General features: G+C 39.3%; 1 protein-coding gene across 1 annotated transcript in view; it reads left to right on the top strand.

The window, feature by feature from the left end:
* GALNT1 (polypeptide N-acetylgalactosaminyltransferase 1) overlaps positions 1-14,902 on the top strand; it is a 78,541-nt gene extending 63,639 nt beyond the window's left edge. The window contains 7 exon segments of the mRNA XM_030335681.1: positions 116-286; positions 2,462-2,569; positions 4,304-4,494; positions 5,365-5,504; positions 10,130-10,228; positions 10,915-11,049; positions 14,156-14,902. Coding sequence (XP_030191541.1) covers positions 116-286; positions 2,462-2,569; positions 4,304-4,494; positions 5,365-5,504; positions 10,130-10,228; positions 10,915-11,049; positions 14,156-14,302 — 991 coding nt within the window. The 3' untranslated portion in view covers positions 14,303-14,902.
* The last annotated feature ends 1,246 nt before the right edge of the window (positions 14,903-16,148 follow it).

The raw sequence follows: 16,148 nt of genomic DNA, 5'->3' as shown, positions 1-16,148 counted from the left end.
AACATTATAGAATGTATTTTTATTTTAAACACACTTAGCATATAATTATAGTTGTTATACTGAGCCTCAAAAAGGAAAGTTGTGAAGATTTTTTTGTTTGCTTTTATGATTTAAGGAAAACAGTGGTATGTCCTATCATTGATGTGATCAGCGATGATACTTTTGAGTACATGGCAGGCTCTGATATGACCTATGGTGGCTTCAACTGGAAGCTCAATTTTCGATGGTATCCTGTTCCCCAAAGAGAAATGGACAGAAGGAAAGGTGATCGGACTCTTCCTGTCAGGTAATTGATTTGTCAAACATTTTCCCTAAAGTGTTATCAATGGGGGATAGCGAAGCTTTGGGAATCCTATCAAAAGGATTTTAAGTGTATTTTGAGAAACATGAGGCACATACTTCATATAATGTATACCATACATACACGAGGTGTATACCATATATGTAGTTAAGAGCCATCTTTCACATGTATTAGTATTTAAAGAGGGCTTTTTACTCTGATCATTAACAAATTTGGAATTTTTCTTTATATAAGCCTACATATATAGATTTTTTCATTTATATAAATCTATATAAATAGTGCACCTGAAAAGTGATGGTCACATGCATATGTTTTTTCATTCCTGTATGAACAACATTTTGTAAATCTGTCAGATTTATGCTTAGATTTCAATTGTTAAGGGTATAATATTTAGCTTTAAATTAAACTGTCCCTTAATTAATTGTAAGTGTTGGTATGTGAAAATATTACCTAAAAGTGGGTCGTTGCACCAAAAAATAAGATTGTAAATTCCAACTTGTACCATTCAGATGATAGTTACTGACTTGATAAGGTTAGAAAAGCTTGTTTCAGATATAAAAATAACTAGACTTGACAGAAGTATAAAAAAGGATTTCCATGGACACATTCTGATTTTTCGTTTGTTTTATATTTGGTCATCTGTAGATTTTTTTTCAGAAAGGGATAAGAATCTTTATGCTGTTCAGAACCTTGAAATTGAGACCTTGAGCTCTGGGAGCCATCCTGGGATTTGTCCAGCAGCACCAGCCTGCTGCTTCTGTAGTGGTTGAGAGCCCCTTCAGAACCAACCACGCCTTAGCTTTCTCCCTTCCCGGCCTTCTCAGGCCTGCTTTTCCTTGAACTCAAGTCCTGTTTTGGCCAAGCTGAGGAGAATTTCATTAATTCTGTGCTTTGTCTCCTGCCCTGCCAGAGTCTTTTTCTAGCAAAGGTACTTTTCCACTCTTTTGCTGACAGTTCAAGAAATCACCATCTAATCAGGGGCTCTGAAACATTTTGTAGACAGTAGGCTTCTTTGAAAGTCTGATAAAAGCTGTGAGTCTTCTCTAATAGGGGGAAAATACACATGTGCAAACAGAAGATTGAGCATACAATTCAGGAAATGCAGAGATAGCTCAAACCCAGGGCAAGAAACCTGGTACTAAATGGTAACTCTGTGGGTGTTGGCCTGTTCCTCTGCCTCCTAAGATAGTAGGCTTTTCTCATTCTTTTTCTCTTCTAAAATCAAAGTATATTCTAACTTTTATGTGGAAACAACTGTTTCTACTGGAAGGCAAATGCTGCCACTCTTTACAGCCTAGAATCCATAGATTCAGGACATGGAATCACAGGCGACAATTCATCATGAAATATGATGGCCATAGTTTCCTTTTTCCCTGGAACTTAATTATTTTCTTCTAGTTGAAGCCCATTTTTCTTCATACACATCTTTCATGGAAATCAAATGGTTGATGGGTATTTGTTTATTTAAATCCTCCTTCATTATCATTTCTTTGCTTAACTCCATCATTTCCACCCACTCTGCATACCTGGGTCACGTGCTGATGAATTGGGCTCCTCTTCTGCACAGAGTGTGCCATACTTGGTCAGGATGACAGTCCCCTTAGGAGTGTATGGATTTCATTGTGTACTTCATTCCTTTCCTTAAAGGTTTCTGTTAGGTGTAGGAAAAGAGTCTCATTGTTTTGTCCTATTTAATCTATATCTTTTGCAATATTTGCCACACTTTAAAACCTCATGTGTGAGAGTTAACTAACATGAATCTAGTTGATTATATAGTCAGTGTAGTTGCTGGAACTGTGGGGAAGATACACAGTCAGATGGAGAGAATTATGAGAACTAGCCTCAATTTAAGGAGTTTCAGGTGACTAAGCTTAGTCAGGACTTGAGGACCAGGAAAGGTACTAAAAACAGGAGTGGCCTTGGGACTGGGGCAGAGAAGGCTGTCAGGGCACAGGCTGTGACAAGAGTAGGTCCGCCCGGTCAGCACAGTGGGTGTAGGTCTGCCTGAAGACCAAATAGCAGATCATAAAAACATGGAAGTCCTTAGGGGCCTATGAATGTTTCTGAAGAGCGTGAGAATAAGCATTTATTCTGTCATTGTATACAGTTAATATAACTACTTTTAAAAACAAAAATTGATTGTAAATGATTGGATTTCAGAACACCTACAATGGCAGGAGGCCTGTTTTCAATAGACAGAGATTACTTCCAGGAGATTGGAACATATGATGCTGGAATGGATATTTGGGGAGGAGAAAACCTAGAGATTCCTTTAGGGTAAGTTTCCCTTGCAAAAAATAATCTTTACTTAACCTCAAATATAGGTATGTGTTAATTATTCATGTTATGAATCTCTAAATAAAAAATAAAAATTGAATTTACTCTGAGTTTCATCAGACTCCAGAACCTCACTTCATAAAAAGTTAGGTGTTACTACTAAGGGTTCCTTTTATAAACTCTATTTTAAGCAAATAATTCAGTTATCTTAATAGTTAAAGTATAAAACTTACACAAGATCCCCTAGTTGTTTTGAATTTCTGTTACTTACAAGAAGTAATTCAAGCTCTAAAAATAAAAAAACAATATGTAGTTTTCTATATGCTACTATGTACTTGACTGCCAAAAACGTAATTTTACGTTCTGTAATATGCTTTGTCCTTCTGTTGTGAAAATTGTTCTCGTCTTATATAAACTTGGTCACTTTACTGGCTTTAACATTTTTCAATAAAAAGAAAAAGACAGGAGTTCTGAAATTGCTCTAATTTAACCCAGTTCAACCTTATATAAAACGCTTAAAACACCATTTCACATTCACTAAAATCAACCCATTAAGTGACATTGTGTAGTTCTGAAAATGATTAACTTGAGACAACCTGGCGTATAGTGGAAACCACATTGAACTGGCCCTGTAATCTAAGCCAGCTAGCTCTTTTGTTCGAGTGGATCACTTTGCTCCCCTAGAAAAGGAGAGGTCTGGACTCTAGATCATCTGGGAGATCCTATCCAGCTGTATCACTTTGTGATCCTGGGAGAACTTTAAAGTAGAGACACTGAATATTTAACAAAATCAGAACTTCTCAAAATCTGTTTTAAGTGTAAATAGCAGATTTTTGACTTACAGAAGAATGTATTTTGAAAGGAGCAGAAGGATAATTTCATTAAACTAAGAATGTGAACCGAAACTTGATGTTTCTTTTACCCTTTTGTTTTTATTCTCATGCAGATGACAGAGCGTGCTGTCATTGTCCCAGTGAATAATTCATGAGAGATCCGGTTTCAATTTCTAGTCAGTTTAATGTACAGGCTATGACAGGTCTGGAGAAGGAGGAGTAGATAGGACTCTGGCTGCATATTGCATGGTCAAAAGTGTTTTGACCATGAGCCATGTGTATACTACACACAAAATCTAACCAATTTCATGAAACAATACGTCCTTGTTAGTGAGTGCTGGTTGCCATTCCTCAAAGTTGAACTTACTATCATTTTATGAGTCCTGGCCTGCAGTTAGAAAAACATTACTCTGGGGGCACCTGGGTGGCTCAGTCGGCTAAGCATCCAACTCTTGATTTCAACTCAGGTCAGGATCTCATGATTCGTGAGTTGGAGCCCTGTGTCCTGCTCCATGCAGTCCGAGTGGAGCCTGCTTGGGATGCTTCGCCTCCGTCCCTCTGTCCCCCGCCCCCTGCTCATGTGCGCGCACATGTGTATGTGCTTTCTCTCGAAATAAATAAACTTAAAAAAATAATACTCTAGACCTTATATCTTTTCTGCATTTAGCCTTTAACATATCTTTTCTGAATTTAACCTTCAACTTCTGGTTTGATCAGAACCAAAAATTACAGAAAAGTATCCTTCTGAGGAAGCACTGGCTTTGTGACCATATAGCAGGAGCTCCACTGTGAGGATGTATAGCCATGATTCTGTGAAGTTTTAACTGTGAACATCCAGAGATGTGAACAGTTTTTAAAAAAACATCAGGGTCTTATGTGGTCTTCTTTTCTGTTGTTTTCAGATCTGGCAGTGTGGAGGAACTTTGGAGATTGTTACCTGCTCACATGTCGGACATGTATTTCGGAAAGCCACACCTTACACATTTCCTGGAGGCACAGGACAGATTATCAATAAAAATAACAGGCGACTTGCAGAAGTGTGGATGGATGAGTTCAAGAATTTCTTCTATATAATTTCTCCAGGTTAGCATTATTTTGCATTAGAAATACAAGAGTATAACTTTCTTATTCCTGATCTTAATGCATCTGAGAGATAAGAAGGGGTAGAAAAGCCTTGAGTAGGGGCAGAGCACCAACCTCACGGGGTTGTCGTAAGGAATAAATGAAATCACACCCAGTGCCAGAGTGCTTAGCAAAGTGCCTAATATAGTAACACAATGAGTTATCCAGGTCAGTATCGCACATGTTACTGTTAGCCCAGGTGTCGTCAGTGTTCTGTATCTATTTTTAACCTAATTGTGTTGTTTAACTTTTATATGAAGATTGGAGTCTCTCGGGGCCAGTGCAGAGCACTGTAGCATGCCTCTAGGGACTTCTGTCCAGGAACTTCTCTGCTATTCAGAATTTTGTGGGAATAGTTGTTCCCTAAGCTCTATATCTTCCTGATGTTGCCACTGCAGCCCCCTTTTCTAATTACCATAAGACTGGCCAGTCAGCTTGCACAGGTCAGTGAGTTGTGGGAGAGAAACCTGACTGGAAACAGTTGCACTGCTTAATACTTGGGCAAAATAGATCTTGATTCTTGTTTTTGCCTAAACATATATATTCAAGCTTTCTGATCCCATAATAACTTATGTTTGTGTGTAATATTACTAGCATTGTATTTCATTCTCACAATGAAAATCTAATTTTTCTTTAAAAAAAAACCACATAAGTATATTTCCTTGTTTTTATTTTGAACAATGGATTCATGGTATATCACTTGTGTAGTCATATCACCAAAATGATACCGCTTTTCCCATTTGCCTGGCTTGTTAATAAATGCGTTATTTACATAGAAATATGTTACCTAATAGAACATGAGTAATTCAGAGTCGATTTTTCTTTCAACAGGTGTTACAAAGGTAGATTATGGAGATATATCATCAAGACTTGGCCTAAGACACAAACTACAATGCAGACCTTTCTCTTGGTACCTAGAGAATATTTATCCTGATTCCCAAATTCCACGTCACTATTTCTCTTTGGGAGAGGTAAAATATATATTCTGTGTGGTTGTTGTGTTCTCATTTATCAAAAACGATAGAGCTTAAACATCCAACAAGGGAATCCCTCCATATTAAAATTAAATAACTTCAAGTGTGAGACAGTTCTTGTTAACACAGTCTACCTCATAACTTGAAATTTTATTAATTTTTCATGTTATTAAAATAAGAATGTTCCACCCTTAACCTTTCGGAGGTGGACTCTTATTTCAATATATTAGTGTCTTCAGTAGACTTCTTTAACAAAATGTCCCATGAAGTTGAAAGCATATACTCCTGGTGTTAATTAGCCTGAATCAAAGCTTAACAAACATCAAAGTAAAGATAAATTGCAAAGAAGGGACAAAGAAAGTTGAAAGACCATATATAATAGAAGTCACAGCAGCAAATGATATGTGTGGTCAGGGCCACAGCGAGGCCCCATCCCAGGATTCAATCTCATGATATTTGGGAAAAGTAACCCCTGACTCCATAGGAGGCTGTCCCTTCTTCAGCCATTTCATTCATTCAATAAATATTTGAGTACCTACCGTGTGATAGGCACTATTTTATGTACAAGGATTATAGCAGTGAATAAAGTCTCTGCTCTTGCAAATCTTACAATCTGTGGAGGAAACCAGGTTTTTAAAGTATACAGTATGGCAGGTGGTGCTAAGGGCAAAGGGGAAAGAGAATGGCTGGTGGACCTGAGTAGCGGTACTGTTTGGGTAGTTGAAAAAGGCCCCTCATATAAGAGTTTTGATTTTTGAGCAGAGATTTAGAGGAAGTGAATGAGCAAGCCATATGAATTCCTGGGGAAAGAGTGTTCTGGGCTCAGGGAAAAACAGGTACAAAGGCCCTAAGACACGAGTGTACTTGGCGTGTTCCAGAAACAGCAGAGAGGACAGTTGTCTGGAATGAAGTGAACAGGGGCACTGGGAGGGTAGTAGAAGATGAGGTCGAGACAAACTGAAGGTCAAGTCACATGGAGCTGGTAGGCCACAGTAAGTACTTTGGATTTTATTCTGAGTGAGAAGGGAAGTCAGAGAGAGACAAGCAAACTTTCACTGGGAGAAGATCAGATTGTCTGTGGGAACAAGAGTAGAGCTGGGGTGAAAGGAAAGGCGTAATGAAGGACTATGGTAAGATTTCAGCCTGAGAAACTGGGGCAGGGAAGTTGGCAATGAGATGGGAAGGCTTGTGGAGAAGGTAACAGCAGGCATTCAGCATTGTAGTTTGGGACCTGTTAAATTGGATCCAGGTAAAAATACAGGGTAGGTACTTGCATTTACAAATCTGTAGTTTGGATGAGAGATTGGGGGTGGAGATCTAAAGGTAGGAGTTGTCAATATATAGGTAATTTTTAAAACCACAAAACTGTATGAGATCACCGTGGTAGGAGTGAGTGTAGACTGAGAAGAGGGGAGGATTGAGAACAAAGCAATAGAAAACTCCACAATTTAGAAATTTTGAAACAAGAATGAATTAGCCAAAAAGATTGAGAAAGAGTGACCATTGAAATAGGAGAACTAAGAGTGTGTGTCCCAGAGACTATGTGAAGGATGTGTTTAAAGAAGGAGGGAGTGGTTGGGGCACCTGGGTGGCTAAGTCGATTGAGAGTCCGACTCTTGGTTTCTGCTCAGGTCATGATCTCACAGTTTGCGAGTTCGAGCCCCAACTCAGGCTCTGCACTGACAGCATGGTGTCTGCCTGGAATTCTTCTCTCCCTCTCTCTCTCTCTCTTCCCCCCCCCTTTCAAAATGAATAAATAAACTTAAAAACAAAGAGGAAGTGGTTGACTGCTGAGTAAGCCTAGTACAGAGAACTGACCACTGGACTGGTAAGGGAGAAGTTGTTGGTGGGCTCCATCTCACTGTGTCAACAGGGTTCCCATGGAGGTTGGTAGGGACAAAATCCTTGATGGCTTCAAGGAAGAAGAGGAAGTGGAGATCATGAGTCTGGGCAAGTCTTGGAAGAAATTTTGTTGTAAAGAGAGCAGAGAAATAGTGGCTGAAGGGGAATATGGAGCTAAAGAAAGGGTTTTTTGTGTTTATTTTTGCTAAATCAGAACTGTGCTGATGCAACTGACCAAAAGAGAAAATGTGAAGATGTTAGAAAAGAGTACTAATGGCAGTCACCTGTAATAGATGTTGTTTAGATGTAATAGATGGTCATGGTGGGCAGGATGAGAAGGCAGGGTGTCCACTGAAGTAGGAAGGAAGTGGAGGGAGTGGGGACAAATGCAAGGTCAGTCGTGATTGGAGGGTAGAGACGGGTAGTCTGTGGTGGGAAGTTCTCTGATTCTTCCATGTCCTCTTTGAACACAAGATCATCAGTTGAGAGTGGAGAGAGTGTATTGGTGGTGTTAGGGGCTTAGGGAATAAGGACGAGATGAACGTAGAAGAGCAGGATATAGGACAATATATCACAGCAGCAGATATATCACAGAGGGGAGCCCGGTGCTGATGGTGGTGAGTCGGAGTGAAACCATTCAGCCCGTGCCAGCACAAGTACAGGCTACCGTTTGTCCTTAGTAGTTACTGAGGCTACTTCAGGGGAGACCTGAGCTCCCTATGTGTGAACTCTGTAGTAATTTAAGAAATTCATCCTCAAACAGGTGAGGAGTAGGCTGTTTCTTGATTCATTAATGCGACTCTGTTCCCTTGGCTGTAGCCTCATTCCGGTCCAGAATAGCAGTTGTTCCTATAACTTGCCTTCAGAATAGAGGGAATGAGTTGGGTTTTTTTTCCTTGAACTGACCCAATTTTGGATAACACCTAGGCATTGTTAGCTGGGCCAGAATCCAGGCATATTACAAAGAGCCACTTGTCTAACCCACAGTAGATGATTGCCAAGGCAAGTTTGTTCTTTACCTGCTTCTTGCCAGCTGGCTTTCTGTAAAAGGAACAGATTTTACCCACTGTGGCTTACTTGTCACACTGTCTTTTTAACTAAGCAGATGGTCTTAAGCTTGTTTGCCCTCAGTATCAGGCCACACTAGGCAGATTAAAGCTCTGACTTCTGGTGCTGGGGTCATTCTCAAGCACCCACCCCAGTGCAGCTGGGGGTCTCGTGCTGGGACCATAGCTCCACCTGGTTGAGCTTTCCTATGCTAGAAACTGGAATTTAGCCTTTCAGGGATCTTTTGTCATGCTTCAAAGGGTCTAGAGAAGCCTGAGATCATAGAATTTTAGAGTAGAAAGGGGAATGAGAAGGTGTGAGTTTAGAGTCTCTGCCTTTTACTAAGTCTGACTTTCATGGCTCCTGTAGGACCTGAAACTGAATAAATGAGTTTCAGACCTGTTAATCCAGGAGATAAATACACTAAACAACAACCACAGATAACAAGTAAGTCAGATCTTTCACAGTTTAGCCAGTCTTAAGGACTAACCAGTGTCTTCCCCAGACAGATCTAATGATCCTAAGATTTAGTGAGTATGAACTCCATGTCAACTCTATGTCTTGGTCTGAGTGCTTTACAAACATTAACTCATTTTATCCTCATATCAACACTATGAGATAGAGGTACTATTATCCCCACTTAACCATAAGTAAATTGAGGCATAAGTAAATGGTTTAAACACAAAATGGAAGAGACAGGATTTGAACATAGGCAGTATGGCTTGAGAATTTGTGCTCTTAACCATTCACACCCATACTCTTTCTCATATCCAACCAATATTTCTCTTATTGCAGTGAGGGAAAGAGTGAATCCAGATTCCATTATATTGGAATCGAGAAGTCCTTAAACTGCCCGTGTTGTTTTGCCCAGTGGAAGTGCCAAGATCCTAGAGGAGATTATAGCAAAAACTAAGAAACCTGGGCTATAGGTTCCTGCCTGTTTCCCAGGAATGGATGTGCTCAATAGCAAGAAGTAAAAGAAAAAAATATAATAACGTACTCAATAGCCACATATGGCTAGGGTAGGCTAGCCACATATGGTAATATTGGATGGCACAAGTATAGAACATTTCCATCATTACAGAAAGTTCTATTAGTGCTAATTAACACAGATAGCAACACAGGAAGTTGTCTGTCTTGCTGTCATTCCACACATTTCTCCCTGCCAGGCCCTAAGTTGGGGTTTCCACATTTGCTTGTCAAACCCGGTGTTTTAAAAGCTCATAACTACTGTATACCCTGTGTAATCTCAAACAATTTAGGTACATCCTAAAACAACTTTCATAGGGATGTACTGTATCATATTCCCAAACCATCCCGTCAGTAGTTATTTTCCTGCTAGGTTAAGGAGGACATCAAGATCATATTTATGTTCAGGAGTATCTACTCCAATGATGCAAAGCTCCCTTCTTTTCCTATGTCAAGTCTTTAAGGGTCCCTGATAATTTAGAATCTCAGTTGCCATTAGACATCTTGATGTTTACCAAATATTTTACCCAACAAGAGGACATCTCTTATTTCTCTTTCCAAGGCAGTCATCAAGATGGAACTTGGAATGTGAGTAAACTGGAAGGAATTGATAGTGTATTGAAGCCACTGAGCATTCTGCCATCAGTCTACACTGTGTATATGTATGTGGTAGAAAGTTTCGATTGACTTTAATGTCCATATGGATCTATATGTATGTCTTGTTTATCTAACACCTTGTATTTTCTTTATTCACTGTCCCATAGATAAGAAATGTGGAAACAAATCAGTGTCTAGATAACATGGCTAGAAAAGAGAATGAAAAAGTTGGAATTTTTAACTGTCATGGTATGGGAGGTAACCAGGTGAGTATTTTAGTAAAGCTTTAAAAGGAATAATTTTGGGGGCACCTGGATGGTTCAGTTGGTTAAGCGTCTGACTTCAGCTCAGGCCATATTCTCATGGTCTGTGAGTTTGAGCCCCGTGTCAGGCTCAGAGCCTGGTGCCTGCTTCAGATTCTGTGTTTCCCTCTCTCTCTGCCCCTGTCTCCCTCATGCTCTGTCTCTGTCTCTGAAAAATGAATAAATGTTAGAAATAAATAAAAGGAATAATTTTTGGATTTGTTTGAATCTTTTATCTCATGATGTCATTCAGGAAATATTTTCCTACCTATGAAGAGACAATTCTAAAAACCTCTAGGAGAAGGGAGCCTTCAGTCTAATGATTGTTTTTAAATGAAACATTTATAAAAGGCCCCTTGTGAGAACCGTATTTACATTGCTTTGCGTGAGATTTATTTTGCCCTTTATAGTCGAACAGCTTTTGATAGCCCTTGACAATACACTCAGTGTATACAGAGAGCTCACGGTCATTTTTTCTTTCCTGTATGTAAAATTTGTGGTAGCTTTTTCAGAATCATTTATTCTCCTAATACTACGTTAATAAAGTTCAGAAATCAAATATCTTGAGATACTTGTTTTTTTTCTCTGCCAAATTACTGGCTAGTTTCTTTTATTGTTAAAGCTTATATGTGTGCATTTTTGTTTTTCAGGTTTTCTCTTATACTGCCAACAAAGAAATTAGAACAGATGACCTTTGCTTGGATGTCTCCAAACTTAATGGCCCAGTCACAATGCTCAAATGCCACCACCTAAAAGGCAACCAGCTTTGGGAGTATGACCCAGTGGTAAGTTTTCCACTTGCATAGAGGAATGAAATTATGTGTGTTTTGAAGCTAAAAAAATTCTTTATGGCAAAAAGAATGAATTCTTGTAAAGTTTGAAGATGGATCAAATTGTTCTTACATCTAAAAACCTACAGGTGGGAAAAACAAACATGTTTTAATCTCCCCAATAATTAATCTTGCCCCCCATTTCTTGGGTCCTTGTTGCCACTATAGCCAGTCTTCTGTGTGTATGTCCTCAAGCTCTGTAGTCGTCTAGTGTGGGGGAAATGGAGACGTGAGTAGGCTGTTTAAATTAGTGAATTAAACACTTAGGTAAAAGGTGAGCTTTAAAAATTAAATTCTCTGGCTCATAATGATTTTTCTGTGACATATGTAACAAAGCTTTTACCTTTGCTTTCCTCTGGAACCTCTTCCTGTCACCACACGCTGTGTGCTGTCCTCACACACGGGTGCAGAAAAGATCACTCAGAGCACCCCCAGTAAGCCTCCGGCGCTTTGCATCTGGCTAACCTGCTTGTGCTTTTGCTTTAAGGTTCTGGAACCAGCACTGGAATCTTCAGTAGGTCTTTCTCTGGTTCTTTTTCTTCTGCACAAGCACTGATTTTCTTTTTTTCTCTTAGGAAAGACTTTTGCTCCTACCTTACTTTCTACATACCATCATGTGTTACATGTATTAACAGCAAGCGAGGGGCTGGCTGACACTCCTGCCTCTGGTTCTCCAACCGTGGCTCTAGCCTCGGCCTGACACTATGGAAATAGCTCCTGGCTGCAAAGCCAGGAGCATTCCTGTCTTTTTCTTAACTTCTTTATTAGCATCATGACTTTATTAGCAGTTAAGACTTTGGCTGTCTTTTCTCCCTATACCAGGTCATACGCAAACCCTGGTCTCCTTTAATCATCAACTCTCCTCTTCCTGGAACATACCCTGTACTTTCACACTTCATTTCACAGACTCTGCTGTGTCTTATGGGCTAGAACTTCATCCCATAGTGACCATCTGCAAGGGAGGCTGGTTAAACAGGCGTTGGTTTTCCAGTCTCTAAGGTGTGATGGGGACAGGAAGTGGGAGTGGATGTTCGGAGCCTGTGTATGATCTACGCAATCTGCCACACCTGTTGTTCCAAAAGTAAAATGTGTGCTTAGAAGTTTAAGGAGCCAAAGTAGGTTTAAGGTATTTAGAAAGAATCAGTTGTGAATGTAGTTTTAAAACTTCTGGAGCCCTTTGCATGGTGTCTTCTCTGAGGTAAAATTTTAGTTTTGCAGGCTGGGTTCTATCAGATAAAGTTAGTTCAGTATTCACAAGACAAAGTTCAGTGTTCACAGTGTTTATTAGGGAGCACCCTTTAGATCGACGCCTGTGAAAAGGACAAAGCAGAATTGGGCAAAGGGAGGAGTCACGCTACGATGCAGGTCCCACAGCTTGAGCCAACTGCATGGGGAGCTCCGGAACAGCCTGTCGGCGGTGTCCTGCCTCCATCAGTCTCAACCACAGCAATCTGGAAAAATAAAATATTCATGTCAGTGATTTATAATGTAAACCTAAAATCATGAAACCAAAGGCTCCAAAGGAACCATAGAAATAAAACCCAGGACCTTGTTTTATACACGTAGAGACACTGAAGCCCAGAATGGAACTTGCCCCAGGGTCACAGAGCAGGTAAAATGATGGAACCGGGTCTCAGACAGACCTGGCACTCTTGAGCCAGGATTCTTTGCATAATACCATAGGTCTTTGATTAGATTTATATATTCTTACATCTTAGAGTCTTATTTATAATCTATATCACATTCCATTTATGACACCAGACGCTTCTGCTTTGATGCATGGCTCTGTCCTTTCGAAATGCAGATTTTGACCTAGTTACACTAGAGATTAGGGGCAGGAGCCAGCAAATTACCTTTCCTAGGTTGCAAGTAGACTCTGCAATGATAATTATAGCTCTTATTCTCTGCTTAAAAGGTTACAGTTAGTTATCTGTCACCTGTTTATCTAGTTGCCTTAATTAAGCTTTTTCTGGCGTGCCGGGGTGGCTCAGTTGGTTGAGGGTCTGACTTCGGCTCAGGTCATGATCTCACAGTTCGTGGGTTTGAGCCCCGTGTCGGGCTCTGTGCTGATAGCTCAGAGCCTGGAGCCTGCTTCGGATTCTGTGTCTCCCTCTCTCTGCCCCTTCCCTGCTCATGCTCTATCTCTGTCTCTCAAAGGTGAATAAACGTTAAAAAAACAAAAAAACAAAAAACTACTCTCCTGTGTGGAGAGTAGTCAGTGCTGACTGGGTCCTCTCTTGAACACAGTGATGACAGTCCCTGAAAATGAAATGTTCCAGATAAAAGAATTACATTAGAGGGATGAGTAAGAGTCCGATAAATGTGTTAGTAAACATATTTCACACTTTCTTACAGTTGTATACATTTACAGGATAATGGTTAACTCACGTTCCTACACAGCTGTTGGCTGTGTGACCATGCTGGTGACCAGCGTGCAGTAACAGACACATAAACTGACCTAGGCTAATCACTCTGATAACTCTGTCCTGACATTTTGAAATTATTCTAAATATCAACATGACAGTATTGAGTCTGGAGTACAAATGAGTACATAGAAAGTTACATAGCACCATCTGTCACCCATTTATTAATGGCTGCTTTAAGATGATCTCTTAAGATTTTGAGTCTTCAAAAGGACCTGAATTTTAAGGACATGAGGTTTGGAATCATAGAATTAATTTGAACAGCCTTATCACAGGGAAATGAAGCAATTTTGAAATAGCTTTTGAAAATAGGTTGAGGATCCTAAATTAGGAACCACTAATCTGATCTTTTTTCTTTTTTTTTTTTTTTTAAGGAAGCTGAAGCACACAAAGTGAAATTTCTCAGTGTTAGAGCTTGTGCAGAATTGGGAGTAGCTAGCATTGTGGTCATGTTTGTTTAAATTCATTGTAGCCCACTGCACCCCAGTGCCTTTCTCCCTCCCACATAGCTCTTAAGGTGGTCTTAACGTAGACACCTTTTCTACGGGGCAGTTTAATACTCGTCAGAAATGATGGCTGAGATATTTGAGTTTTTTTCTGTCACGTTCATGTTAAGATTTCTTTTCTGTCTCTTGCAGAAATTAACCCTGCAGCATGTGAACAGTAATCAGTGCCTGGATAAAGCCACAGAAGAGGACAGCCAGGTGCCCAGCATAAGAGACTGCAATGGAAGCCGATCCCAGCAGTGGCTTCTTCGAAACGTCACCCTTCCAGAAATATTCTGAGACCAAATTTACAAAAAAGGAAAAAGAAGAAAAAAAAATAAGGATTGACTGGGCTACCTCAGCATACATTTCTGCCACATTCTTAAGTAGCAAAAAAGGAAAAGTGCTTTCCTCCTGTGGGGATGTAAGGTTTATCAGCCATTGAAACTTAGACTCCTCTCGCTTTTCACTAGCTGTGAACCAGCCTTCTTGTCCAAGGACGTGAAACTACAGAGTAGCAAGACCGCGCACACTGATGTTTACACGATGGAAAGAGTCTTTCATCAAGAATCATTGTAAAGAATATTCAGGCAGTGAAGCAGTCAACAAACGTGCTTTCCGGGGAGCTGCACCTTTCATGGTTTGCTTGCACATCAGTAACTTTCACTGAATGTGCTGTCCTAATGAAGAGATTTCTAAGATTTTTTTTCTGATTAGGACTGGTAACCAGTATATTAAATATTGATAGAAAAATAAGTGAAAAAGAACTGGAACCGTTTCAGAATCACTGGAAAACAACATTTTTACAATTTAAGAAAAACTATATTAAACAGGGTTTAAAGGAAATTAAACAGAACTATGAGAAGTACAATTGTTATAGTATAGTATCAAATTTCTATAGTAGATTTATATACCTCAGTGGGGAAAAATAACGGATTCCAGTGACATTTTGTTTTCATCTGTGATAGTCATGGATGCTTTTATTTCCTTGGGGTGCTGAAATGAGCTAAAAAAAAAATGGCTCTTTGAACGTAGTTATTAATTGCTTTCTTCAATTTTTGTTTTATTTGGTTTATGGCTGTTTAAATTGTAATTTTTAATTGCCTTCAAGAATGAAGATTTAACAATGTCTGGTCTCACTGAACAGGTTAGATCTCTCAGTTGCTCTTGGGTCACTGGCTATTGACTTTCACACACACAAAATTTCCTATTAGAGTTTGAACTTCTTAACTTGATTCAGCTGATTATGACTTATACCCAAGATTCATACTACTGTACTACAGATTTGTTTTCACAGCAATAATCTTCAGTTCTTTATGATTCCACTCAACAAAAGGCCTGCAGAAGTGATTATTGGGTATTTGGAGAGGAATCCATTTGAGATTTTTTGGAAAACTTTTTTCACTCCATACTCAGACGTGCTTTATTGTCAGGTGCATATTTAGATTAGATTCTTGTAATGGTGATTTTTTTTTTTTTTAATTTGAAAATGTTTGACTTTTTTTTTTAATGAGTTAACCAAAGAAGTGCAGCTACTCTTATATATTATGTCCTGCATTTCTTCCCTAAATTCTATTTAGATTAAATCAGTTTTTTTCCTCTAATTTTTAATACCACAGTATAATTCAGAATCGATTAAAAGTTGAGTATAACAATTAGTGTTTAATTTCATAGAAGATCTCCTGTGGACATCTTTCCTGATATGTAAAGCCGTCCATTGGCAAAGTGCTGTATTTTCTTATTTGTAAGAATATATTTAGTGATATTCTTTTCTTTGATTATCAAAGACTCTCACTGCAGGCAGTGCTAGTTCTTGTGCCTAAGAATGTTTCTGAAAGTTGCATCACTAATGGCTACTTGCCAAGTTGAGTGTATAGAAAGTTTCTCATCTCCTATTCAGTTAATCAGCATCAAACACATATGGATGGTTTAGAGTGAGACTGTAGTACAGATGCATACATTTTGTCCCCAGGAAATTTGCAGTGAAGCAGGTGCTGGATGGGTTGTTTTTGTTTTGTTTGTGTGTGTGTGTGTATGTGTGTGTGGTGTGTGGTGTTTTTCCTACTCCATGAGCTCTGTTAATTCTGTCTTCAGTAGGCCTAATGTTCGAATAAACCAGATGTCTAATAAATTATTTTCGTGCTCA

The sequence above is a fragment of the Lynx canadensis genome, chromosome D3, assembly GCF_007474595.2.
Source record: "Lynx canadensis isolate LIC74 chromosome D3, mLynCan4.pri.v2, whole genome shotgun sequence".
Lineage (NCBI taxonomy): Eukaryota > Metazoa > Chordata > Mammalia > Carnivora > Felidae > Lynx > Lynx canadensis.
This window is presented reverse-complemented; position numbering and strand designations above follow the sequence as displayed.